Raw genomic sequence first — 27131 nt, forward strand, 5'->3', positions numbered from 1 at the left:
CTCAGCGCGATATTGTGGAAGTTAAATAAGCAGGGCTGAGACTAGATAAGTACGAGCTCATAGAGAGAATAAAGCCACACCCTTGCTGGGCATATTCAAAATATGCTTTTTTTTTTCTTTTTTTCCTCCCTTACTTTCTCAAAAAATTGAGGAATATAGTCACGCACTGTGTGAATTCTTAAGAATATCACTATTGTTTCCGAGTTCATGAGCTACTGGATTGTGAACCCATTTAACTAGCTAAAAGCGAAAAATGGACATTAAATAAGCTCTTGAGATAAGTACAAGATTCCTTCTACAAGGAAGCATTGGCTTAGCATTCGAACATGTCCTTGGGATTTTATTTCGCATCCCTCCTACAACGGACATCTTTTTGCAAAAGAACAGAGTTTTGTGTTCTCGCATCAGGTGATGATCACGATGAAAGAAAAACCGGCCCTTCTCGGAGGGTGCATATTAATGTTATACACGATTGTCGTATAGATGTTAAGGATCTAAGGCTTTTTGGGTTTTTCTCCGCCGTGGGGCAAAGATGCCTCTTGCCTTTTCACTCCATTTAAGGATGTGATTCCCAGCTGAGGCTGTTAACCGACAACCTTTGACGAGACACATTTGGGATCTCGTTCTCTCGTTCGCCTCAAGAAGATAAAAATCATAAATCCCAGCCTTAAACAAAATCCTGAAGTTCAATGGTTTAAGGATACGGTTGACAAGTCTGGCTTCGAGAGAATAAAAATTGAGCAATGGTCCTAGGCAATGTTTTGAATACAGACATCGGCCTGCAGATTGAGCTCAACTAGTACTCCTCCGCAGCATTACCCTTGGACACAGAGGCTTTTCCGGGAATTAGAACTGAAACTCAACCTTTTTTTTCCAAGTCACTCCCGTGGCGACTGCCTGGCCCTCCAGAAATGAGTCTCTTTTCACCCCAAAATCTGGCCTGGCACCACAGTGAGTGCAGCCCCACTGAATGTTAACACAACAGTATCAGACATCAATTTTTTAGATAGAAATAGAACTCAAACTGGACACAAACCCCAGAAGGAGAAGTCGGCTCCCCCCCCTCATGGCCCTGCACGTCCCACAACATCATCACTTCTTAAAAAGGGTGGGTTAAGTTCGCATTTCTCCTAGTCATCTCACACAAGAGTATGCCACTTCACATATTCATCACACACGGGTAAGTGCCTCACCTGCGAGAGAGAGAGAGTGTGGCCTCGAGAAGAGAGCACAGCAAAGTGAGGATAACAATCAGCACAATCTACCACATCCCATGAGGGGTCCTCCACTCCCAGCACTATATATTTTGACTGCAGTTGTGCTCTGCCTTGTCCCTTCTCCCCTCTCTCACTAGTTCGACCAAAATCAACCTTCCTTGTGTTAAACTCACCCCAGTAGCCCCGCTACAGGGGAATTGAGTGTGCTACAACCTGAGATCCATTGACCCCTCTGCTAGTCAATCGAACAGTCTACCACAAGAGTGAGCGCTCTTCTTCAGTGACCACCAAAGCGACCTTGCGGGGGGTGAGGGGTGACGGGTATCCAGCAGGGGTGTTTAATAAGTTGCAGTCTGGAATCGCGGACTTGTTGGTGGGGCCGCTGTTTGTCGCAACAAATTCTTAGCGTGAAACAACACGCAAGGCAACAGAACGCACACACCATGGGGACATGGCCTGGGGGTATGAGAGTTGTGTGTGTGGGTAGGGCCTTGTGGCTTTAGGGAATAAAACAATAATATGTGAGGGCATTGCGTGCTCACTGCCTGACTCAAACACCAGGTCAGCCTTCCTTTCCACTAGGAAAAATCCCATGGACAGCGGAAGCCTGGCTAGGTGCACGCAGTGCTCAAATAAGAGGGTGCCCCCGCTAGTACGTCTATGATGACACCGTAGGTGGGAGCGTTCATGTCTACATCATTCCACTTCTTGAGCACGGGCTTCCAGCTGTTGACTCATATCAGGACACACATAGGGACGCTACTATTGCCGGGAAGAGGAACAACATCCACTCCAGCACACGTTAGTTCACACCTTGGCTTTGAGAACAACCTCCCACGGACGGGCACAAGCACCTCGGCCTGGCGCCCCGCACTGGATTGTCCCTAGGCGGGTTCCGCAAGTCAGAGTCGACACACACTAAAGCAACGCAGCAGCAGCAGCAGCAGCGAGACTCAGTAAGAGGCCTCAGACAGTGTGTGTTAGGACACATTATCAAAAGAAAAGCATCAGAGTTGTTCTACTTTAGTCACTGTGTAGCTAACCAAGAGCCACTTACAAGTTATAAATTCCAAGAGAGCAATGGTGGACTCAAGACTTAAGCCAGATATAAGTGACCCTACATGTAACTCTAAGTATTAATTCCACTAAGTATCTGTGAAGCAATGTGAAATGACTGAAATTGTACTAGAGAGTGGAATAAATGAGTCTTAAAACTCTAGACTTTATGGGTTTCCCTGGTAACTCAGCAGATGGTAAAGAAACTGCCTGCGATGCAAGAGACCAAGGTTTGATCCCTGGGTCAGGAAGATCCCCTGGAGAAAGGAATGTCAACCTATTCCAGTACTTTGCCTGGAGAATCTCCATGGACAGAGGAGCCTGGTAGGCAACGTCTATGGGATGCAAAGAATGGAAATGACTGAGCAACTAACACACACACACACAGACTTAAAGACTTTATTGGAAACTGATAGAATACAGCATAAACCAACAAGGCCTTTCCATGGAAGCCCTATGACAAAGCACAAAAAACTTCACTTCTAATGTGTCTTAAACAAATGATGGAGGAAAAGAGCTGGCAGCCAAGTAACAGGTTATGGAGTCTCACTCCTGATTTAAAAACCCTACATTGCCTTTCTTATTCCTGAGGTCTGGATCCATCCACAGTGCCTGGATCCATCAACTGCAAGTAGCAGGGGAAATCTACCATCAATCCCTCACTCCCTCAAGCACTGACCCCACTGTCCTCCACTCACTGGAAACACCTGCTGTATTTTTTCCTGTCCTGACTTCATCATGATGCAAGATTTCTCTAGGAGGATCTTCTGTGGAGGGAAGGGATGGGAGAGAGGGTCACCAGGCAGAGCGAGCTCGCGTCTCTGAACAAAAGGCTTTCCTGAACTCTTTTCCCTGATTTCTACAGGGTTCCTGGAAAGCAGAAATGATAGAGAACAGGAGCAAACTCACTGTTCGAACAAGTGCCTGCTGACTCCTGCATCCACTGCGCTGAGCAGATCGTCCAGGAGGTAGATGTCTGCATCTGATACATGGCTCTAGAAAATGTAGAGAGACGTCAGGAGAAGACACTTCACACTCCCTGGGTCTCAGCCCTGAATCACAACAATGTGAAACAACTCCATGTTCATTCCAAGAGTCCACGGGAAAAGCCAAGTCCCTGCTTCACACAGGCCCACCCGGTGAGTGGGGCCTGCGTGCCCACATCCACTAGGAGCCATGGAGGAGGAGGGGCAGATGGCAACTGAAACCCCCATTTACCTTGCAAGGCATAATCCGAGCTTTCTGCCCTTCACTCAGCTGTGTTCTTCCATCTCCTATCTTAATTCTCATCCCAGAAACCGTAAAATCCTATACAGAGATAGGAAAGGGAAAAGAGAAAAATAATATAAAATGTGTTCCACTACCATCTTACACTCCTAGCATTAGTTCCTCATACTACAAGTGTTTGATCAACGTGAAGTGTATGTTCAGCGTGCTAAGTTATATTGTTGCTCCTTGCAATCCCATGGACTTGCAGCCATCAGGCTCCTCTGTTCATGGGATTCTCCAGGCAGAAATACTGGAGTGGGTTTGCCATTGCCTCCTGCAGGAGATCTTCTCTACCCAGGGATTGAATCCGTGTCTCCTGCATCGGCAGGTGGATTCTTTTACCATGAGCATCCGGGAAACACAGCAATGGGTAAATGTCAGATTTACTAAACTGTAAATTTGAACATTAAAAAAAAAAAAAAACTCTCAGTGTTTTTTAAATTTGTTTCATATCTGTAGTTTTTGACAGCAATCTATGCATTTGACCATTTATATACAGATAATTTATGAGGATCTTCTGTATATGAATTAGATTGTAACTTGCTATTGGTGACTGATCTCTATTTCTCTATCAAGCCAACAGTGGAACCCCATTCAACAGTGGTGAATCAAACGTGCAATAGCACATGACCACAGTAGAAGAGACTCCATCGTAACCCTCCCTGACTGCCAATCAAAAGATCTACGATCTAGCACACACAGGTTCCTGGTCTAGACTCCAGAGAGCTTTAATGGAAGGTGCAATTGGAAAAAAAAATAAGTGTAATAAAAATAAGGCATGCAATTTTACCCCAGAGGGTTGGGTTCCTATAGATCATTATCAATTACTACTGGCAATCACCTTAACCTTTTTAACTTCCCCTCTTGAGCTCAAGAAAACTTAAATTAAACCCATCTCTGCCCCCTCCCTTGGAATTCATTGATGAGGAATAATATGTGATATGCTGTGTTATCTCAAGCCTCACTATCACACACAGACCCAACTTGCCTTATACTGTCTTTCCATAATGTACTGACGCAGTTATTTGCAAAACTGAGGTTCGGTCGTACTAGTGGGTTCCTAATGGCGGTTCCGTGAATTGATTTGGATCGTTGCCCTTTGAAATTGAGTTTTCTCCTTCTTATTTAAATAGTCTTAGCAAACTGAATTATGTAAACACAGGCAAGTTTCGTTGTGAACCACAATTCTAGGACAGGCACTTACATCCTATGCTTCCCTTCTAAGACCCCTCAGTGACATAAGACTACCTTGAGTCAGGGTACTTGAGTTGTCTGTGTACCGTCATAAATGAAAGCGCTTCCTTAGGCCTGGGGGTATTCTGATTGGCTGTTGTCCTTTGCAGTAGAGTTGCGAGAGACCCTTATTGAAGTGACATTAGACGAACTCAAAGTCCATGGCATAAAGGGGCGCGTAAAACGCCATCCAACTCATAAATTTGGATGCGAGGCAAAGGAGGTTGAGGAATGAGTGATATAAACCCATAGTCAAAGGAAATTAGTTCATCATAGCGCACCATTTACCCTTCGTAATCGTAGCCTAGAGACTTATTCCTCGCCATAAAGAGAGGAGCCACCGCCCTGCCCAGCTGACCAATATCCACCCCCACACCGCCTCCTTTGGCTCTTTAACCCACCCTAAGAGAAAGCCGTCATCTGCGGGGATATTTAGTTCGCTACGACAAGCATTGGAGTATACATTCTTACACAGCTCCTTGCCCTATATTACCCTCCCATCTACTTCTATGTCACGTATATCCCTCGGGACAAGTACGAACGCCAATCAAAATTCGCGGTAGCACAACAGAACCAAGACCAGACAGGTAATGAGATGATTCTGTAAAAGGGGGAGCCTAAAGCGATTTTTTCTTCACTCAGCAATCAAAAAAAAGAGTTAAATTCTAAAAATCTAGGCTCTTCCCTCCCATACAACTTATGTTGTGAAGTTAGCAGGTCCTGTAGTTAAAACAGTCGAAGGCACACACTGTGGCACTCTAAACGATAGGCGAAACGAAGTCAATGCGAGGCTTAGCATTCTTTCAAAGCAAATTGGTCCGCGATTAAGGAAAGGAGTATGAGAAGAAGACATAATCAACTGTGGCGGAAGGGATGAAGACGATCGCGGTCGTATTATGCCGGTAGGGTCACACTGACCTCAGAAACGGCCGACGAATGGTTAATGTGGGCTGGAACATGAGGCCCTGGCAAGAGGAGGGCTGGATCCCAGAGTCAAGCAGCAGGAGCCTGCCTTCCCTTCAACAGTTTTTCTTCCATGTGGAATTGCCCCTCCTCTCACGAGCCTGGCAATATCCTGCCCATCATCCTTTCTAGCTCGAGCCCACACACGCTCTCCCATGAACATCCTGGACTCAATCGCTTCTGCTGGGTTCCTAAGGCTCTGGTTTACATCTCTCATGAAGGAACCATCTTATTAATGCTCCATAATTTGTTCACATGCCCATGGCTCTCTCAGCTCCTGCCAGTAAGATCGTGCTGGACCCTGACGCTGATTATCTCTAAACCTCACAACAAGCTGCACAGCACAGCACTGGCCCATTTCACAGGTGGATGAACTGAACAAGTGGTGGTCACAATCACTGGTCTGAGGATCATCAGCTGTTAAACAGAAGAGATGGAATCTGAACCAAGCTCATCTCAGTTCAGAGCATCTGCCTTTCACATCATGCTGGCCAGATTAGTGAAAGAAGATAATTTGAAATGAAGATAATATTAAAGTAACTCAAAGACTGAAGGCCTCTATAAACATATTCATGTAAGTAATCAATAACTTTATTACCACATTGGATATGTCAAGGCAATCTGAAAAAAATGACCAAGTAAGTGATCTATGTGGAAAAATATTAAACTAGAATTTATCAATTTGATGCCTTTAAATATGTGTTTACTAAACATTTTCAAAAGCCTTAAAGATAACATGTAGACAAATGTTACATACTATATTACTTATATTATGGTAATAGAATATTGTCATTTTACATTTATATACTGTCCTATGTGTAGAGCACCTATAAAAATATAGAAATATTAATGCAAACAATGGAAGCTAAATACTCAGATACCTTCTTTCTTACTATCACATTTTATGAACATAATTTTACCAGAAACTGGCTGAGCTTATAAATAAGAATTAACTTATTTTCAAAATCATTTTAATAGTACTTACAGAGTACTTGCTATGTCCCTAGCAATCAGCTGCTTTAAAACCATGACCACATTTCATCCTTAAAACAACCTCATGAGGTTGATGGTCTTATTATCTCCATTTTACAGTTGAAGTAACAGGCTTGTAAAGATCAATCAGCCAAAACCAAACACCTGGTCAATAGAGCCACTGGGACTCCATTCCTGAGCCTTCTGACTCCTGGACCTTGGAGTTGACATCATCAGCCTGAATCAACACTGCCAGTGTGATTAGTTCGTGTCTCCCTGTTTTGTTACAGAAAAGCTTTCAGCTCAATGAACTTAAACAATTACTTCAATCAGATCTAGTGTAATACATCTAGTTGTTACTAATATATGTATATAAAAATGTTGCTTTTAGAAAGATGGTGACAACGATCCTACATGCAGGGCAGCAGAGGAGACACATGTAAAGAACAGACTTTTGGACTCAGTGGGAGAAGGCGCAGGTGGGATGATTTCAGAGAATAGCATGAAAACATGTATATTACCATATGTAAAATAGATGACCAGTGCAAGTTTGATGTATGAAGCAGGGCACCCAGAGGGATAGGGTGGGTAGAGAGGTGGGAGGGGGGGTTCAAGATGGGGGAACACATGTATACCCATGGTCAATTCATGTTGATGTATGGCAAAACCATCACAATATTGTAATTATCCTCCAATTTTAAAAATAAATTAATTAAAATATTTGTTGCTTTTTTATCTCTTCTTTAAAGGTATCAAACTGATAAATTCTAGTTTAATATTTTTCCACATAGATCACTTACTTGGTCATTTTTTTCAGATTGCCTTGACAATCAATGGATAATAAGTTTATTGATACTTACATGAATAGGTATAGAGGCCTTCAAGTCTTGAGTTACTTTAATATTATCTTCATTTCAAATATACTCTTCTTTCACTATCTGGCCAGCATGATGTGAAAGGGCAGAATGCTCTGAACTGAGATGAGCTTGGTTCAGATTCCATCTCTTCTGTTTAACAGCTGATGATCCTCAGACCAGTGATGTGACCCCACTTAGTTTCAGTTTCATCACCTGTGAAATGGGGCCAGTGCTTGCTGTGCAGCTTGTTGTGAGGTTTAGAGATAATCAGCGTCAGGGTCCAGCACAGATCTTACCTGCCAGGAGCTGAGAGAAGCCATGGGCATGTGAACAAATTATGGAGCATAATAAGATGGGTCCTTCATGAGAGATGTAAACAGAGCCTTAGGAACCCAGCAGGAAGCGATGAGTCCAGGATGGTTCCATGGGAGAGCGTGTGTGGGCTGAGCCTAGAAGGATGATGGGCAGGATATTGCCAGGCTGTGAGAGGAGGGGCAATTCCACATGGAAGAAAAGCTGTGAAGGAAGGCAGGCCTCCTGCTGCTTGACTCTGGGATCCAGCCCTCCTCTGCCAGGGCCTCATGTCCAGCCCACATTAACCATTTCAGCAGTCTGCTCCATGGTGTTTCTAGTGTTGTCTCCACCATTGCTGAAGAGCCCTTGATGTGCTTCGGGATGGATGGCACCAAACCAGCAGTGCCATTTCCTAGTTTTCCTTCTAGGTTGGGTGCCTTCTATTCAGTGAGAATTGGTTAAAAGATAACAAACATGAATAAGAACACCTTCCTGTTAGTGAAAGGAACTGTAGTATATGCTCAGCTCAGGCTTTTCCCCTTTAATCTGATTAGAAAATGGTGGCTGAGAAATAAGCTTGACTTGGTTTTATTTCAAATCCTCCAATATGGTTTTCCCATTGGTGGCTTGTTCTTAAATAATTTGCAGAGTGAACAACACACCCAACGTATTAGTAACAGACTCAGAGATAGTATCTTATGTCCTGGAAAGAGAGGATGTAAGTGCCTTTTCTAGAATGTGGTTAAGATTGCTGTGTTACATCATTGTGCTATTTTAAGAAGAAAACCATTTCAACAACATCAAATCAAAGCATAAAAACTAAGCAGAACAGTTTGCAAGAACTGTCAACAATGAAAGAGAGGCCAAGTAATTCTGTGTGTGTGTGAGGCTGAGAACTTAACACAGCTCATTTTTTTAATGACAACCAAAGGCAAGAGATGGTATTAATTTCTGAGCTCAAGAAAGAAAGAAGGTGAAGTAATTATAAATTATAACAACAGAGTAATTGCTGCCTTTTATCCAATGCACCTCCATTAAGCGTTGAGTGAGCAGAGAACCTGTGTGTCTATGTGTCTTTGTGGCAGTCAGGGAGGGTTACGATGGAGTCTCTTCTACTGTGGTCATGTGCTTTGCACGTTACGATTCACACTGTGAATGGGGTTCCACTGTTGGCTTGATGAGAAAATAGAGATCAGTCACCAATAGCAAGTTACAATCAATTCATATACAGAAGATCCTCAATAAATATCTGTTAAAATGGTCAAATGCATAGATGCTGTCAAAAACTACAGAATGAAAACAAATTAGAAAACACTGAGAGTTTTTTTTTTTTTTTAATGTTCAAATTTACAGTTTAGTAAATCTGACATTTACCCATTGCTGTGGCTTCCCGGATGGCTCATGGTAAAGAATCCACCTGCCGATGCAGGAGACACGGATTCAATCCCTGGGTAGAGAAGATCTCCTGCAGCAGGCAATGGACAACCCACTCCAGTATTCTTGCCTGGAGAATCCCATGAACAGAGGAGCCTGATGGGCTGCAGTCCATGGGATTGCAAAGAGACAAACATGACTTAGCAGCTGAACATACGTTCACGTTGATCAAACACTTGTATGAGGAACTAATGCTAGGAGTGTAAGATGGTAGTGGAACACATTTTATATATTTTTCTCTTTTCCCTTTCCTATCTCTGTATAGGATTTACGGCTTCTGGGGGATGAAGAAATAATTAAGATAGGAGATGGAAGAACACAGCTGAGTGAAGGGCAGAAAGCTCGGATATGCCTTGCAAGGTAAATGGGGTTTCAGTTGCCATCCTGCCCCTCCTCCTCCATGGCTCCTAGTGGATGTGGGCACGCAGGCCCCACTCACCGGGTGGGCCTGTGTGAAGCAGGGACTTGGCTTTTCCCGTGGACTCTTGGAATGAACAGGGAGTTGTTTCACATTGTTGTGATTCAGGGCTGAGACCCAGGGAGTGTGAAGTGTCTTCTCCTGACGTCTCTCTACATTTTCTAGAGCCATGTATCAGGATGCAGACATCTACCTCCTGGACGATCTGCTCAGCGCAGTGGATGCAGGAGTCAGCAGGCACTTGTTCGAACAGTGAGTTTGCTCCTGTTCTCTATCATCTCTGCTTCCCAGGAACCCTGTAGAAATCAGGGAAAGAGTTCAGGAAAGCCTTTGTGCTTCAGGAGACACAGCTCGCTCTGCCCTGGTGACCCTCTCTCCCATCCCTTCCCTCCACAGAAGATCCATCCTAGAGAAATCTTGCATCATGATGAAGTCAGGACAGGAAAATACAGCAGGTGTTTCCAGTGAGTGGAGGACAGTGGGGTCAGTGCTTGAGGGAGTGAGGGATTGATGTAGATTTCCCCTGCTACTTGCAGTTGATGGATCCAGGCACTGTGGATGGATCCAGACCTCAGGAATAAGAAAGACAATGTAGGGTTTTTAAATCAGAGAGTGAGACTCCATAACCTGTTACTTGGCTGCCAGCTCTTTTCCTCCATCATTTGTTTAAGACACATTAGAAGTGAAGTTTTTGGTGCTGTCATAGGGCTTCCATGGAAAGGCCTTGTTGGTTTATGCTTGTTATTCTATCAGTTTCCAAATAAAGTCTTTAAGTCTGTGTGTGTGTGTGTTAGTTGCTCAGTCATTTCCAATTCTTTGCAATCCCATAGACTGTAGCCTACCAGGCTCCTCTGTCCATGGAATTCTCCAGGCAAGAGTACTGGAATAGGTTGACATTCCTTTCTCCAGGGGATCTTCCTGACCCAGGGATCAAACCTTGGTCTCTTGCATCGCAGGCAGTTTCTTTACCATCTGAGTTACCAGGGAAACCCATAAAGTCTAGAGTTTAAGACTCATTTATTCCACATCTGAGTACAATTTCAGTCATTTCACATTGCTTCACAGATACTTAGTGGAATTAATACTTAGAGTTACATGTAGGGTCACTATAATCTGGCTTAAGTCTTGAGTCACATTCCTGCTTCTGGAATTTATAACTTGTAAGTGGCTCTTGGTTAGCTACACAGTGACTAAAGTAGAACAACTCTGATGCTTTTCTATGATAATGTGTCCTAACACACACTGTCTGAGGCCTCTTACTGAGTCTGCTGCTGCTGCTGCTGCTGCGTTGCTTTAGTTGTGTCCGACTCTGTGCGACCCCATAGACAGCAGCCCACCAGGCTTCCCGTCCCTGGGATTCTCCAAGCAAGAACACTGGAGTGGGTTGCCATTTCCTTCTCCAGTGCATGAAAGTGAAGAGTCAAAGTGAAGTCGCTCAGTCGTGTCTGACTCTAGCGACCTCATGGACTGCAGCCTACCAGGCTCCTCTGTCCATGGGATTTTCTAGACTGACCTTTTTGAAAGCCTCACAAATTTGTTTTTTCCCTAAAACAGCCTCCACATCTCCCCCATGGTTAGTTATCTTGCTGTTGTTCACCTTGTTAGAGGCAACAATCCCTTCCAGCTGCACTTATTAACACCCTGCTGTGTGCACTGAGATCAGTGCCCTTACAGATGTCACTGCACAAAACCTCTTAGTTTACAAGGAGGATGGTGAACTAGGAGAGGAGAAGGACCCACACTGGGCAGAATAAGGGAGACTAGGATGGTCTGATCACTCACCTAGAGCCAGACATTCTGGAATGTGAAGTCAAGTGGGCCTTAGGAAGCTAGTGGAACAACAAAGCTAGTGGAGGTGATGGGATTCCAGTTGAGCTATTTCAAATCCTAAAAGATGATACTGTGAAAGTGCTGCACTCAATATGCCAGCAAATTTGGAAAACTCAGCAGTGGCCACAGGACTGGGAAAGGTGAGTTTTCATTCTAATCCCAGAGAAAAGCAGTGTCAAAGAATGCTCAAACTACAACTCATCTCACATGCTAGTAAAGTAATGCTCAAAATTCTCCAAGCCAGACTTCAACAGTATATGAACCATGAACTTCAGGATGTTTAAGCTGATTTTAGAAAAGACAGAGGAACCAGAGATCAAGTTGTCAACATCCACTGGATCATCAAAAAAAGCAAGAAAGTTCCAGAAAAACATCTATTTCATCTTTATTAACTATGCCAAAGCCTTTGACTGTGTGGATCACCACAAACTGTGGAAAATTCGTAAAGAGATGGGAATACCAGACCACCTGACATGCCTCTTGAAAAATCTGTATGCAGGTCAGGAAGCAATAGTTATAACTGAACATGGAACAACAGACTGGTTCCAAATAGGAAAAGGAGTACATCAAGGCTGTATATTGTCACCCTGCTTATTTAACTTATATGTAGAGTACATCATGAGAAACGCTGGGCTGGATGAAGCACAAGGTGGAATCAAGATTGCTGGGAGAAATATCAATAACTTCATATATGCAGATGATACCACCCTTATGACAGAAAGTGAAGAAGAACTAAAGGGTCTCTTGATGAAAGTGAGAGAGGAGAGTGAAAAAGTTGGCTTAAAGCTCAACATTCAGAAAACTAAGATCATGGCATCTGGTCCTACCACTTCATGGCAAATAGATGGGGAAATAGTGGAAACAGTGATAAACTGTATTTATTTATTTATTTTGGCCTCCTAAATCACTGTACATGGTGACTGCGGTCATGAAATTTAAAGACACTTACTCCTTGGAAGAAAAGTTTTGACCAACCTAGACAGTATATTAAAAAGCAGAGACATTACTTTGCCAACAAAGGTCCATCCAGTCAAGGCTATGATTTTTCCAGTAGTCATGTATGGATGTGAGAGTTGGACTATAAAGAAAACTGAGTACTGAAGAATTGATGCTTTTGAACTGTGGTGTTGGAGAAAACTCTTGAGAGTCCTTTGGACAGCAAGGAGATCCAACCAGTCCATCCTAAAGGAAATCAGTCCTGAATATTCATTGGAAGGACTTATGCTGAAGCTGAAACTTCAATACTTTGGCCACCTGATGCAAAGAGCTGACTCATTTGAAAAGACCCTGATGCTGGGAAAGATTGAAGGTGGGAGAAGGGGATGACAGAGGATGAGATGATTGGATGGCATCACTGACTCAATGGACATGAATTTGAGTAAACTCGGAGTTGGTGATGGATAGAGTGGCCTGACGTGCTGCAGTCCATGGGGTCGCAAAGAGTCGGACATGACTGAGTGACTGAAATGAACTACACTGATGATGTTCAGCTCTCATTACTGCCTCTGAGGAACCTGTCTCAACGTGGAGCTTGTTAAGACAGATGCGTGGGAAAAGATCAGCAGGGTCAAAGTTTAGAGGTCTTGATACAGGATAGGAAGTGCTAAATGAAATTGGAAGTGGCATCTAGAGGCTTTCACTGAAGTTGGAAAGCTCCCACTGCCCGGGGTTGGGTGGGAAGTACCCTGGAGCCTGCAGGCTGGGCAGGTGTGTGGAGGCTGAAAAGAGGACCCAGTCCTTTGCTGAGTAGAAGCACAGGTGTGGAGGGAGGAGGAAGCAGGGCTATGAGGAGAACAGCAGGCACGTCCTTACCTGGAGGAGGCGGAGTGTTCAACAGAGAGAAGCTGTTTGAAAATTCTCTCTGTTACATCCTGTGTTAGTTTCTAGGGTTGTGTCCATTCAAGTTGCTCTCACAGGAGACCAGAGCCTGGATGGCTTATAAATAGCACAAATTTGTCTCTCATGGTTCTGGAGGCTGGGGAAGTCCAAAGTGAATGTGCTGGCAGATTCAGTGTCTGGTGAGGGCCGGATTTCTGTGTCCTTATGTGGGGAAGGGGTGAGAGAGCTGTGTTGGTCCCTTTTATAAGGACACTAATCCCTTTCATGCAGGCTTCACCCTCATGACCTGATCAACTCCCAATGGCCCCACCTCCTAATACCAACACTGTGGGGATTAGGTCTCAATGTATGATTTTTGAGGACAAAAACTTTCAGTCCATAGCAAAATTGTCACAGATGGGGGTGCTTAAAGAATAGAAATTAAATTTCTCACAGTTCTTGAGGCTACAGGTTTAAGATACGGGCAGGTTTGGTTTCTCCTGAGACCTCTCTCCTTGGCTTCTGACTGCATCCATCTCGCTGTGTCCTCTCATGTTCTTTCCTCTGTTTACATGCAACCTGTGTCTCTGTCCTATTTTTTTTTTTTTGAAAAAATTTTATTGAAATATAGCTGACTTACTACATTGTGTTAATTTCTTTGTACAGCAAAGTGACTCAGTTATGCACAAATATATACTTTTCCATAATGGTTTATCTCAGGGTATTGAATATAGCTCCCTGTGCTATACCATAGGACCTTGTTGTTTATCCATTCTGCACATAATAGTTTGCCTCTGCTAACCTCAAAGTCCCAGCCCATCCCTCCCTACCACCTCCTTCCATCTATGCAACCACAGGTCTGTTCACTATGTCTGAGTCTGTTTCTCTTCTGTAAATAGGTTCATTTTCCCATAGTTTAGATTCCACATATAAGTGATATAATTATGATACTTGATTTTCTCTTTCTGAGTTACTTCACTTTACTATGAGAATCTCCAGGTCCATCCATGTTTCTGCAAATAGCTTTCTTTCTTTTTTTTTTTTTGGAGAAGGAAATGGCAACCCACTCCAGTATTCTTGCCTAGAGAATCCCAGGGACAGCGGAGCCTGGTGGGCTGCCATCTATGCGGTCACACAGAGTTGGACACGACTGAAGCGACTTAGCAGCAGTGTTACATCATCTATATACACCACATCTTCTTTATCTACTCATCTGTCGATGGACATTTAGGTTGTTCCCATTGTTTGCTATTGTGATTGGTGCTCCTATAAACACAGGAGTGCCTGTCTCTTTTTGATTTACAGTTTAATCCAGATATAAGCCCAGCAGTGGGATTACTGGACTATAAGGTAATTCTATTTTTAGTTTTCTGAGGAAACTCTATTTTCAACAGTGCCTGCAGCAATTTATATTCCCACCAGCAGGGTAGGAGGGTTCCCTTTACTCCTCTCAGCCATAGTTACTTTAATGATGGCCATTGAAGCTTATGTGAGGAGATACCTCATTCTGGTTTTGATTTGCATTTCTCTAATAATTCACAGTGGTGAACTTCTTTTCTTGTGTCTGTTGGCCATCTGTATGTGTCCTTTGAAGAAATGTCTATTTAGTTCTTTTAACCATTTTTTGATTGGATTTTTCGTTGTTGTTGAGTTGTGTGAGCTGTTTTTATACTTTGGAAATTAAACCCTTGTTGTCACATCATTTGCAAATATTTTCTCCCATCTGTAGGTTGTCTCTTCACTTTTATAGTTTGCTTTGCTGTGCAAATGCTTGTAAGTTTGATTAGGTCCCATTGTTTATTTATTTTTTAATTAAAAATATTATTTATTTATGGCTGTGAAGGTTTTCATCGCTGTGAGGGCTCTTCTCCAGTTGCAGCGGGCAGGGGCTGCTCTCTAGCTGTGAGGCATGGACTTCTCATTGTGGTGGCTTCTCTCATTGCAGAGCACGGGCTCTATGGTGTGTGGGCTTAGTAGTTGCAGTTCCTGGGCTCCAGAGCACAGGCTCAGTAGTTGTGCTGCATGGACTGAGTTGCTTTGTGCATGTGGGAGCTTCCTGGACCAGGGAGGGATTCTGTGTCTCCTGCACTGGCAGGTGGATTCTTTGCCATTGAGTCACCAGGGAAGCCTTCATTTGTATAGTTTAGTTTGTATTTCTATTGCTTTAGGAGACTGACCTAAAAAAAACATTGGTATAATTTATATCAGAAAATGTTTTGCCTATAATCTCTACTAGGAGTTTCATAGTGTCATGTCTTGTAATTAAGTCTTTAAGCCATTTTTACTTTATTTTTGTGCATGGTGGGGAGTGTGTTCTAACTTCATTGATTTACATGCCTGTGTCTCTGTCCTTATGTCTTAGTCTCCTCTTCATCTAAGCACACCAGTCAGATTAGATTAGGTCCAGTATAATTAAGGATAATGATTATCTCTTTCAAGTCCATGACATCAAATTCTAAGGCACTGATGACTAAGGTGACAACATGTGAATCTGAGGGGACGTGATTGATTTACAGCAGGTCCAGAATAGCAAAGTAGAGACCAGCAGAGTCAGCAAGTGTGAGAGGGAGGCCTGTGAGGAGCTCTGGGCTCTGGACACTAGGAGCTGGGATTGCATGTCCACTAAGCAGGGGTTGTTAGACTGGTGGAACCTGCCCATGTATAAAGCATGCTTAGTGTTGGGGTGATAAAAAAGTTGTGGAGATGGAAGGTGGTGATGGCTGCACAATAATGTGAATGTACTTAATACCACTGGGCTATGTGCTTAAAATGGCAGGAACAGTAAATTTCATGTTAGGTATATTGTAACACACATACACACAAACCTGCATAGTAGCACTGAATCTTTGAGAACATGAGAGAAAAGAGCAGATGACACACGGCATGGTCTCCAGCTCTGATCTGACCCCACTTTCTAACCCTCTCCTGTTCATGACTTGATGAATTTTCCCTTAGAGAGTGTCTTGTGTCTTGTCAAGAGTTTAGTGACAGGGGCTTGTGCTGTGATAAGGATTCCCCACCTCCACCCGCCTGGCATCATGAGTATCTCAGCCTCCCTGTTCCCAGCACCCCACCCTGAACTCACAAATGTGTTACCACATCCTGTAAGCATCTGCACAAGTTCTCCATCAGGGTAGGAACAGATTCTGCCAGTCATTGCAGCCATGTCACAAGGAAGGGACAGTAAGGCATTTTGGTGCCAAGTACAGTGTGCTGATCACAAAAGTTCCCCTGAGTTCTTTTTCAAACACAGGAGATATTTATAAAATCCTCTTTAATATTTTGGGTGCACCACTTTGGATATATACTTGATAGAAGCAAGCTTAACACTGTTGTTTGTAATCAGAACCACACATTCTCTAGGGAAACTTAAAGCAGAGAGCATGAAAGCAATTTAGGAAACCACTCAGCAGCAACTGGAGAGTGCTTTTGTTTTTAATTTTTACATTTATTTATTTATTTTAATTGGAGGCTAATTACTTTACAATATTGTAGTGGTTTTTGCCATACATTGGCATGAATCAGCCATGGGTGTACATGTGTTCCTCATCTTGAACCCCCTCCCACCTCCCTCCCCATCCTATCCCTCAGGGTCATCCCATTGTACCAGCCCTGAGCACCCTGTCTCATGCATCAAACCTGGACTGGTGATCTATTTCACATATGATAATATACATGTTTCAGTGCTATTCTCTCAAATCATCCCAGCCTCACCTTCTCCCACAGAGTCCAAAAGACTGTTTTTTACATCTATGTCTCTTTTGTTGTCTCGCATATAGGGGCATCATTACCATCTTTCTAAATTCCATATATATGTGTTAATATATTGTATTGGTGTTTTTCTTTCTGACTTCCTTCACTCTGTATAATAGGCTCCAGTTTCATCCACCTCATTAGAACTGACTCAAATGCATTCTTTTTAATCGCTGAGTAATACTCCATTGTGTATATGTACCACAGCTTTCTTATCCATTCATCTGCAGATGGACATCTAGGTTGCTTCCATGTCCTGGCTATTGTAAACAGTGCTGCAATGAACATTGGGGTACACGTGTCTCTTTCCATTCTGGTTTCCTTGGTGTGTATGCCCAGCAGTGGGATTGCTGGGTCATATGGCAGTTCTATTTCCAGTTGTTTAAGGAATCTCCACACTGTTCTCCATAGTGGTAGTACTAGTTTACATTCCCACCAACAGTGTAAGAGGGTTCCCTTTTCTCCGCATCCTGGAGAGTGCTTTCAAGTTAGAGAATCGGATGGAACAATATGCTGTGAGATATGGTGGTCATGTGTAAGCTTAGCCATGGGGAGAGTTTTGTATTAAAAGTGAATGAACCACACTTCTACCTGCTGTTGTTTTCTTCAGTCATGAATTTAAGGTTCATGACTTTTACAACGTTATGCTGTGAACATGGTGGATTCTATCACCTACAGAAGGTGAGGGGCCTTAGATGATGAACTGATGCGATCTCACCTGTGTCCAGCCATGGATCCCATCCTGGTTCAGCCCCACCCACATCACTAGACCCTTGCCTCCCACGTCATCAGGTCTTGGGGTCTGTCCTAATCAGATTCCCATGCTGCTGTCTACACAGCTCACCCTCCTGCCTACACAGCTCACCCTCCTGTCTACACATCTAAGATATCAGCTACCCTTGTTTTACCTTCAGAGCACAGGTCACAGCTGAGTAGCGCATTTTCTATGCTTGTTTAGTGTGTCATCTACATGGTGCAGAGTATTGTCTTCTATCTTGACATGTGGATGGTTCCTCAGAACTTAGGACAGTGCCTGGCTCCTCAGCAAACCTCTGCTGATTGAATGAATGGAGGTGGGGACTCTGTCTGTCTTATTTGTATTGCCTCCACCAAGGGATGTGTTCCCTCTTAATACAGCCCTTATATAAGATTATATGTGGATTTATAAGATTATAGAATTAGCATGGCCTTTATATAAGAATAGCTGTTATACAACTGGTTGCTGACTCGATCCTTTCTATGGCATGACTTGAAAATCTTTAAAAACTTGGAAAATAGTGTATTTTTCTAGTGATTTGGATAAAAACATTATTTACAAAAAATTCAAAGCCATCAACTGATCATTTCATTGTAATTATTTGTATTATTGCCTCTGTTTCTTAGGAAGAAAACATCTTAAAACTTTGGGTTGATTAATCTTGGACATCCCATCAGATTTGATTAACATTCATCTTTGGGGACTGCTACTGCTGCTGCCAAGTCATTTTAGTCGTGTCTGACTCTGTGCAACCCCATAGATGGCAGCCCACCAGGCTCCCCCGTCCCTGGGATTCTCCAGGCAAGAACACTGGAGGACTATTGGCAGGCAATTATGAATTAAGGAGAAAAAATTCTGTTTAAAAGCTTTAGTACTAAGTTTGAAAAGGTGTTAATCAAGAAACTTAGGTATGATCACTGAGCTAACACATGTCAAAAGGTAAAAATGAATCCTTTTGGACTTAACGAAGCAATGGTGTATGTGTTTACATCCTAGGGTCTTGTTTCCGATCACAGACCCAGTGTCCATAATGTCCCCTTAAGAGTTTTCTGTCCTGAGTCCAAAGCACATGACCATTCATGGTTAGGGAGGAGTGGAGAAGTGAGATGACATTTGTTGAGTAGATTGGTGGTTTGATTTCTCAGAACATGTGGATGAGATGTCATTGACCTTGCTTCGAGATGAAAAAACTGAGTTTGAGTTGCTCATCTGACGTCAGGCTCGTGAGAGGGACTGAGCTGCAGCCTGCTGCCTCCAGACTCTCCACCTGATTCACTCACAGGCTGAGCTCTGACCCAGGTTCCTGAAATTTGCCCTGCGAGGGGCTGGGGCACCCAGAGTACCTGCCTGGAGCCCTGCCTGTGGTCACTGTGCCCCAGACTCACCCACTTGGTTTCCTGGAGGGGTTGTGGACCCTGTGTGATGAGGCTGGGGCTGAGTCCCTAGGGGTCTACATGTGAAATGGAGGAGTAGTTTTCTTACTGTGAAAAAAATTTAAGGTTGAATAGTGAGTGATGTCTTGACTAAGAGAACTGGTGGGTACTCTGAGCCATTGGGTGATTTCCACTGTGATTTGGGCCATTTGGATTCTATTCTTTTACTTTAATGTTTGGAAAATGTTCAGTCCTAATGGAAGAAGGCTTGCTTCTTGGATGGAACTGGGAATATTGTAGACACTGGTGGACACCACGCTGACATTCATTTTCTATCTAATATTCTTTGGGAAGAAGTGTCTAGCAAATGTACTCTGGCAAAGAGTCCCAAGAATCTATTAATTTTTTGTTGTGAATATTTACATCATTAATCATCATTAATCATCATTAATCATTAATGTCCAAGATTAATCAACCCAAAGTTTTAAGATGTTTTCTTCCTAAGAAACAATTATATAATTGCCTAGAAAGCTGTCAAAGAATGTACATATTTTCAAATGACATGGATCCCTCTTCTCCCATTCCCGGATAGTGATAAAATAGTGTTTTAGTTTAGTCAAGTTTTGAAGTCTCAGTATTACTCAGTTGTTTTCCTTTATGAAACATGCCAATAATTGTTAAGCTGAGTTTTAGAGGAAAAAACTTAGCTGTTAGGGCCTCCTTCACTGGACTGGTTTTAATAATTCTTTGTAGCACTAGATTCAAATTTGCTGCTTATAAATTTAAGAATCTATTTGGATTAATTGATTTTTATTTAATTTTTATTATTGATTTGGCATTTAAACTAAGATCTTTGACTGCTGTGTGGTCTTTGTCTCACTGTTTTCAAAATATAAGTTTTCAGTTTGAGGCACTCCATTAATGTGCTTTTGCTTCCTGTGCCTTTTACATTTGTAGGTGTGTTCATCAGGCCTTGAAGGAGAAGATCACAATTTTAGTCACTCATCAGTTGCAATACCTAAAAGATGCAAGTCAGATTCTGATGTTGAAAGATGTAAGTAATTTCTAGAAGTCTGTGGAATTGCTAGCCTTCAGGTATGTTGAAGAACAAATCTCCCCTCAGGTTACTCTCCTGGGTTCATGGTAAACGCCCTCTTCTCCCTCAGTTTTTTGCCCCTTTCTTCCCAGAGCTGGTGTTCATGCCTTGGAGGATGAACCTAAAGCTCTGTAGAAATGTCACTATTACACTCTAAGCCACATAAACCCTTAAAGCGTATAAAAGTGCAACCACAGGGTTATTGAATCATCACTGCCCTAATGAAATTTGTTAAAGATAATGATACAGTTTTATTTAGAACTTTTTATTTTCCTCTTCCATGACTTAAGTCAAGTGTATCACTTAGAGATTCTAAGATCTGTTTGTATCCAGGTAATTGTCATACATAGTTTGCCTCAAGAGCATATTCCAGGGGAGGAGCTAAGATGGCGGAGGAATAGGACGGGGAGACCACTTTCTCTCCCAAAATTCATCAAAAGAACATTTAAATGCTGAGTAAATTCCACAAAACAACTTTTGAATACTGGCAGAGGACATTAAGCTCCCAGAAAAGCAACCCATTGTCTTCGAAAGGAGGTAGGAAAAAATATAAAAGAGGGAGGGATGGAGCTCAGTCCCAGGAAGGGAGTCTTAAAAAGAGAGAAGTTTCCAAATACCAGGAAGCACTCTCACTGCTGAGTCTGTGCCGAGCCTTGGAAGCACAGAGGGCAACATAACAGGGAGGAAAAATAAATAAACAATTAAAACCCACAGATTACGAGCCCAACGGTAACTCCCCCAGCGGAGAAGCAGTGCAGACACCTGCACCCACCACTAGCAAGCGGGGGCTGGGCAGGGAGGCGCGGGTTGCATCGCTTAGAGTAAGGATCTGACCTGAATGCCCCGAGCGCTATCTGAGCGAACTAATTTGGACTAGCAAACCAGACTGTGGGATAACTACCACACGAAAAGCCTGCCCTAACCTAAGACACCGCCAGGCCCACACACGAAACAAAGGACTGAACAGAGATAGCCGGCGGCAGACCATCCCCCTCCCGTGACAGGCAGCCAGAGCAGGAAGGGGGCAATTGCAGCCCCAGAGAGACATTATCTACAAAACTATAAACAGGCTTCTTTGCTAACTAAGACTTCTTGGGTTCTGGATGGTCAACATCCTCCTGAGAAGGTGTGCCAGTTGTACACCCAGAAAACGAGCGGCGGGGAGGCGGTGAATCGCAGCAACCACACTCGCCAAACACCTCATCACCTGAGCTGCTTGGACCTGGGAAGGGCACAAAACGCAGGCCCAACCGAGTCTGCACCTCTGAGGACTACCCAAGTGCCTGAACCTGAGCGGCTTAGACCTGGGAGGTGCAAGCAGCCCAGGGCCAGCTTCAGATGGTTCCCAGCGGAGCAACCTAGAGCCTGAGCAGTGTGGGCAGGGAGGCTACAAGCACCGTGAGTGGGGGGCAGGCCCAGTGTGGCTGAGGCACTGCAAGCACACGCCAGTGTTATTTGTTTGCAGCATCCCTCCCTTCCTACAGTGGGACTAAACAACTGAGCCTAAAAAAAATAAGGTGTCCACCACCGCCCCCTTTATGTCAGGGCGGAAATCAGACACTGAAGAGACCAGCAAACAGAAGAAGCTATAATAGAGGGAACCGCCTTGAAAGCAACAGGCAATAGATTAAAACCCTGTCGTTAGTACCGACTACATAGGAAGAGGGCCTATAGATCTTGAGAAATATAAGTCGGACCAAGGAACTAGCCAAAAATGAACTGACCCCACAATACCGACAACACCAGAGAAAGTCCTAGATATATTTTTACTATTTTTACGATCATTCTTTCTTTTTTTTTTTAAAGATAATTCTATGTTTTTTTAAAATGTTTTTAAAAATTTTAAGCCCTCTATTACTCCTTTAATTTTCACTTTTATAACCTACGATTACTTTGCAAAAAAAAAAGACCCTATTTTTTTAAAAAGCAAACTTCATATATATATTTTTTATAATTTTTGTGACCTTTTTTTTCCTTTTTTTATCTTTTTCTCTTTCTTTTTTTCTTCTTTTCTTTAACATTGTATTTTTGAAATTCCAAACTCTACTCTAGACATTTTAATTTTAGCTTTTTGGTATTTGTTATCAATTTTGTACTATATTTTATATATATATAATTTTTGTGACTTTTCTTTTATCTCTTTCTTTCTCTTCTTCTTTTCTTTAACATTGTATTTCTGAAATTCCAAACTCTACTCTAGATTTTTAATTTATGCTTTTTGGTATTTGTTATCAACTTTGTATCTGTATTTTCTTTATAATTTTGTGACTTTGTTTTTGTTTTTGTTTTTTTCTCTTTCTTTTTCATCATCTTTTCTTTAACATTGTATTTTTGAAATTCCAAACCCTACTCTAGATTTTTAACTTTTGCTTTTTGGTATTTGTTATCAGTTTTGTAACTGTATTTTGTTTATAATTTTTGTGACTTTATTTTTTTTTTCTTTTTCTCTTTTCTGTCTTCTTTTCTCTAACATTGTATTTTTGAAATTCCAAACTCTACTCTAGATTTTTAATTGTTGCTTTTAGGTTTTTGTTACCAATTTTGTACCTTTAAGAACCCAATCTTCAGTACCCATTTTTTACTTGGGAGCGAGATTACTGGCTTGACTGATCTCTCCCCCTTCGGACTCTCCTTTTTCTCCACCAGGTCACCTGTGTGTCCTTCCTAATCCCTCTCTACCCTACCCAACTCTGTGAATTTCTGTGTGTTACAGACGGTGGAGAACACTTAGGGAACTGATTACTAGCTGGATCTGTCTCTCTTCTTTTCATTTCCCCCTTTTATCCTCCTGGCCACCTCTGTCTCCTTCCTCCCTCTTCTTTTCTCTGTATAACTCTGTGAACATCTCTGAGTAGTCCAGTTGTGGAGGAGTGTACATAAGGAAGTGATTACTGGCTAACCCGCTCTCTCCTCTACTGATTCCACCTCATCTCATTCGGGTCACCTCTAACTCCCTTCTCCCTCTTCTATGCTCCATGTAACGCTGTGAACCTCTCCGGGTGACCCTCATGGTGGAGAAACTTTTCATCTTTAACCTAGATGTTTTATCAATGGTGCTGTATAGAAGGAGAAGTTTTGAGACTACTGTAAAAATAAGACTGATAACTGGAAGCAGGAGGCTTAACTCCAAATCCTGACTTCAGGGAACTCCTGACCCCAGGGAACATTAATTGACAGGAGCTCATCAAACATCTCCATGCCTACACTGAAACCAAGCACCGCACAAGGGCCAACAAGTTCCAGGGAAAGACATACCAAGCAAATTCTCCAGCAACAAAGGAACACAGCCCTGAGCTCCAATGTACAGGCTGCCCAAAGTTACTACAAAACCATAGACATGTCATAACTCATTACTGGACACTTCATTGCACTTCAGAGAGAAGAAATCCAGCTCCACCCACCAGAACACCGACACAAGCTTTCCTAACCAAGAAACCTTGACAAGCCATCTGTACAAACCTGTACACACAGGGAGGAAACTCCACAATAAAGAGAACTCCACAAACTACCAGAATACAGAAAGGACACTCCAAACTCAGCAATATAAACAAGAGGAAAAGACAGAGGAATACCCAGAAGGTAAAAGAACAGGATAAATGCCCACCAAACCAAACAAAAGAGGAAGAGATAGGGAATCTACCTGATAAAGAATTCCGAATAATGATAGTGAAATTGATCCAAAATCTTGAAATCAAAATGGAATCACAGATAAATAGCCTAGAGACAAGGATTAAGATGCAAGAAAGGTTTAACAAGGACCTAGAAGAAATAGAAAAGAGTCAATATATAATGAATAATGCAATAAATGAGGTAAAAAACACTCTGGAGGCAACAATAGTAGAATAACAGAGGAAGAAGATAGGGTAAGTGAATTAGAAGATAGAATGGTAGAAATAAGTGAATCAGAGAGGAAAAAAGAAAAACGAAATTAAAAGAAATGAGGACAATCTCAGAGACCTCCAGGACAATATTAAATGCTACAACATTCGAATCATAGGAGTCCCAGAAGAAGAAGACAAAAAGAAAGACCATGAGAAAATACTTGAGGAAATAATAGTTGAAAACTTCCCTAAAATGGGGAAGGAAATAATCACTCAAGTCCACGAAACCCAGAGAGTCCCAAACAGGATAAACCCAAGGTGAAACACCCCAAGATACATATTAATCAAATTAACAAAGATCAAACACAAAGAACAAATATTAAAAGCCAGCAAGGGGAAAACAACAAATAACACGCAAGGGAATTCCCACAAGGATAACAGCTGATCTTTCAATAGAAACTCTTCAGGCCAGGAAGGAATGGCAAGACATACTTAAAATGATGAAAGAAAATAACCTACAGCCCAGATTATTGTACCCAGCAAGGATCTCATTCAAATATGAAGGAGAAATAAAAAGCTTTACAGACAAGCAAAAGTTGAGAGAATTCAGCACCACCAAACCAGCTCTCCAACAAATACTAAAGGATATTCTCTAGACAGGAAACACAAAAAGGGTGTATAAATTCAAACCCAAAACAATAAAGTAAATGGCAACGGGATCAATAATTACCTTAAACGTAAATGGGTTGAATGCCCCAACCAAAAGACAAAGACTGGCTGAATGCATACAAAAACAAGACTCCTACATATGTTGTCTACAAGAAACCCACCTCAAAACAGTGGACACATACACACTGAAAGTGAAGGGCTGGAAAAAGATTTTCATGCAAATAGAGACCAAAAGAAAGCAGGAGTAGCAATACTCATATCAGAAAAAATAGACTTTAAAACAAAGGCTGTGAAAAGAGACAAAGAAAGTCACTACATAATGATCAAAGGATCAATCCAAGAAGAAGATATAACAATTATAAACATATATGCACCCAACATAGGAGCACTGCAATATGTAAGACAAATGCTAACAAGTACTAAAGGAGAAATTAACAATAACACAATAATAGTGGGAGACTTTAATACCCCACTCACACCTATGGATAGATCAACTAAACAGAAAATTAGCAAGGGACCACAAACTTTAAAGGATACAATAGACCAGTTAGACCTAATTGATATCAATAGGACATTCCATCCAAAAACAGTGAATTTCACTTTTTTCTCAAGTGCACACGGAACCTTCTCCAGGATAGATCACATCCTGGGCCATAAATCTAGCCTTGGTAAATTCAAAAAAATTGAGATCATTCCCAGCATCTTTTCTGACCACAATGCAATAAGATTGGATCTCAATTACAGGAGAAAAATTATTAAAAATTCCAACATATGGAGGCTGAACAACACGCTGCTGAATAACCAACAAATCACAGAAGAAATAAAAAAGAAATCAAAATTTGCATAGAAACGAATGAAAATGAAAACACAACAACCCAAAACCTGTGGGACACTGTAAAAGCAGTCCTAAGGGGAAAGTTCATAGCAATACAGGCATACCTCAAGATACACGAAAAAAGTCAAATAAATAACCTAACTCTACACCTGAAGCAACTAGAAAAGGAAGAAATGAAGAACCCCAGGGTTAGTAGAAGGAAACAAATCTTAAAAATTAGGGCAGAAATAAATGCAAAATAAATGAAAGAGACCATAGCAAAAATCAACAAAGCCAAAAGCTGGTTCTTTGAAAGGATAAATAAAATTGACAAACCATTAGCCAGACTCATCAAGAAACAAAGGGAGAAAAATCAGTAAAATTAGAAATGAAAATGGAGAGATCATAACAGACAACACAGAAATACAAAGGATCATAAGAGACTACTATCAGCAATTATATGCCAATAAAACGGTCAACGTGGAAGAAATGGACAAATTCTTAGAAAAGTACAACTTTCCAAAACTGGACCAGGAAGAAATAGAAAATCTTAAGAGACCCATTACAAGCACGGAAATTGAAACTGTAATGAGAAATCTTCCAGCAAACAAAAGCCCAGGTCCAGACGGCTTCACAGCTGCATTCTACCAAAAATTTAGAGAAGAGCTAACACCTATCCTGCTCAAACTCTTCCAGAAAATTGCAGAGGAAGGTAAACTTCCAAACTCATTCTATGAGGTCACCATCACCCTAATACCAAAACCTGACAAAGATGCCACAAAAAAAGAAAACTATAGGCCAATATCACTGACGAACATAGATGCAAAAATCCTTAACAAGATTTTAGCACACAGAATCCAACAACACATTAAAAAGATCATACACCATGACCAAGTGGGCTTTATCCCAGGGATGCAAGGATTCTTCAATATCCGCAAATCAATCAATGTAATACACCACATTAACAAATTGAAAAATAAAAAACCTATGATTATCTCAATAGATGCAGAGAAAGCCTTTGACAAAATTCAACATCCATTTATGATAAAAACTCTCCAGAAAGCAGGAATAGAAGGAACATAAATCAACATAATAAAAGTTATATATGACAAACCCACAGCAAACATTATCCTCAACAGTGAAAAATTGAAAGCATTTCCTCTAAAGTCAGGAACAAGACAAGGGTACCCCCTTTCACTATTACTATTCAACATAGTTTTGGAAGTTTTGGCCACAGCAATCAGAGCAGAAAAAGAAATAAAAAGAATCCAAATTGGAAAAGAAGAAGTAAAACTCTCATTGTTTGCATATGACATGATCCTCTACATAGCAAACCCAAAGACTCCACCAGAAAATTACTAGAACTAATCAATGAATATAGTAAATTTGCAGGATATAAAATCAACACACAGAAATCCCTTGCATTCCTATACACTAATAATGAGAAAATAGAGAAATTAAGGAAACAATTCCATTCACCATTGCAA

General features: G+C 41.9%; 1 protein-coding gene across 1 annotated transcript in view; it reads left to right on the forward strand.

Annotated features, from left to right (window-relative positions):
- Positions 1-27131, forward strand: part of LOC100337053 (ATP-binding cassette sub-family C member 4) — a 1051816-nt gene that overhangs the window by 924469 nt on the left and 100216 nt on the right. The window contains exons 13-15 of the mRNA XM_059892301.1: positions 9561-9655; positions 9879-9965; positions 20202-20298. Of these exons, the coding sequence (XP_059748284.1) occupies positions 9561-9655; positions 9879-9965; positions 20202-20298 (279 nt within the window). The remainder of the gene's footprint in view (positions 1-9560; positions 9656-9878; positions 9966-20201; positions 20299-27131) is intronic.

Source organism: Bos taurus, chromosome 12 (assembly GCF_002263795.3).
Source record: "Bos taurus isolate L1 Dominette 01449 registration number 42190680 breed Hereford chromosome 12, ARS-UCD2.0, whole genome shotgun sequence".
In the NCBI taxonomy this organism is placed as follows: Eukaryota; Metazoa; Chordata; class Mammalia; order Artiodactyla; family Bovidae; genus Bos; species Bos taurus.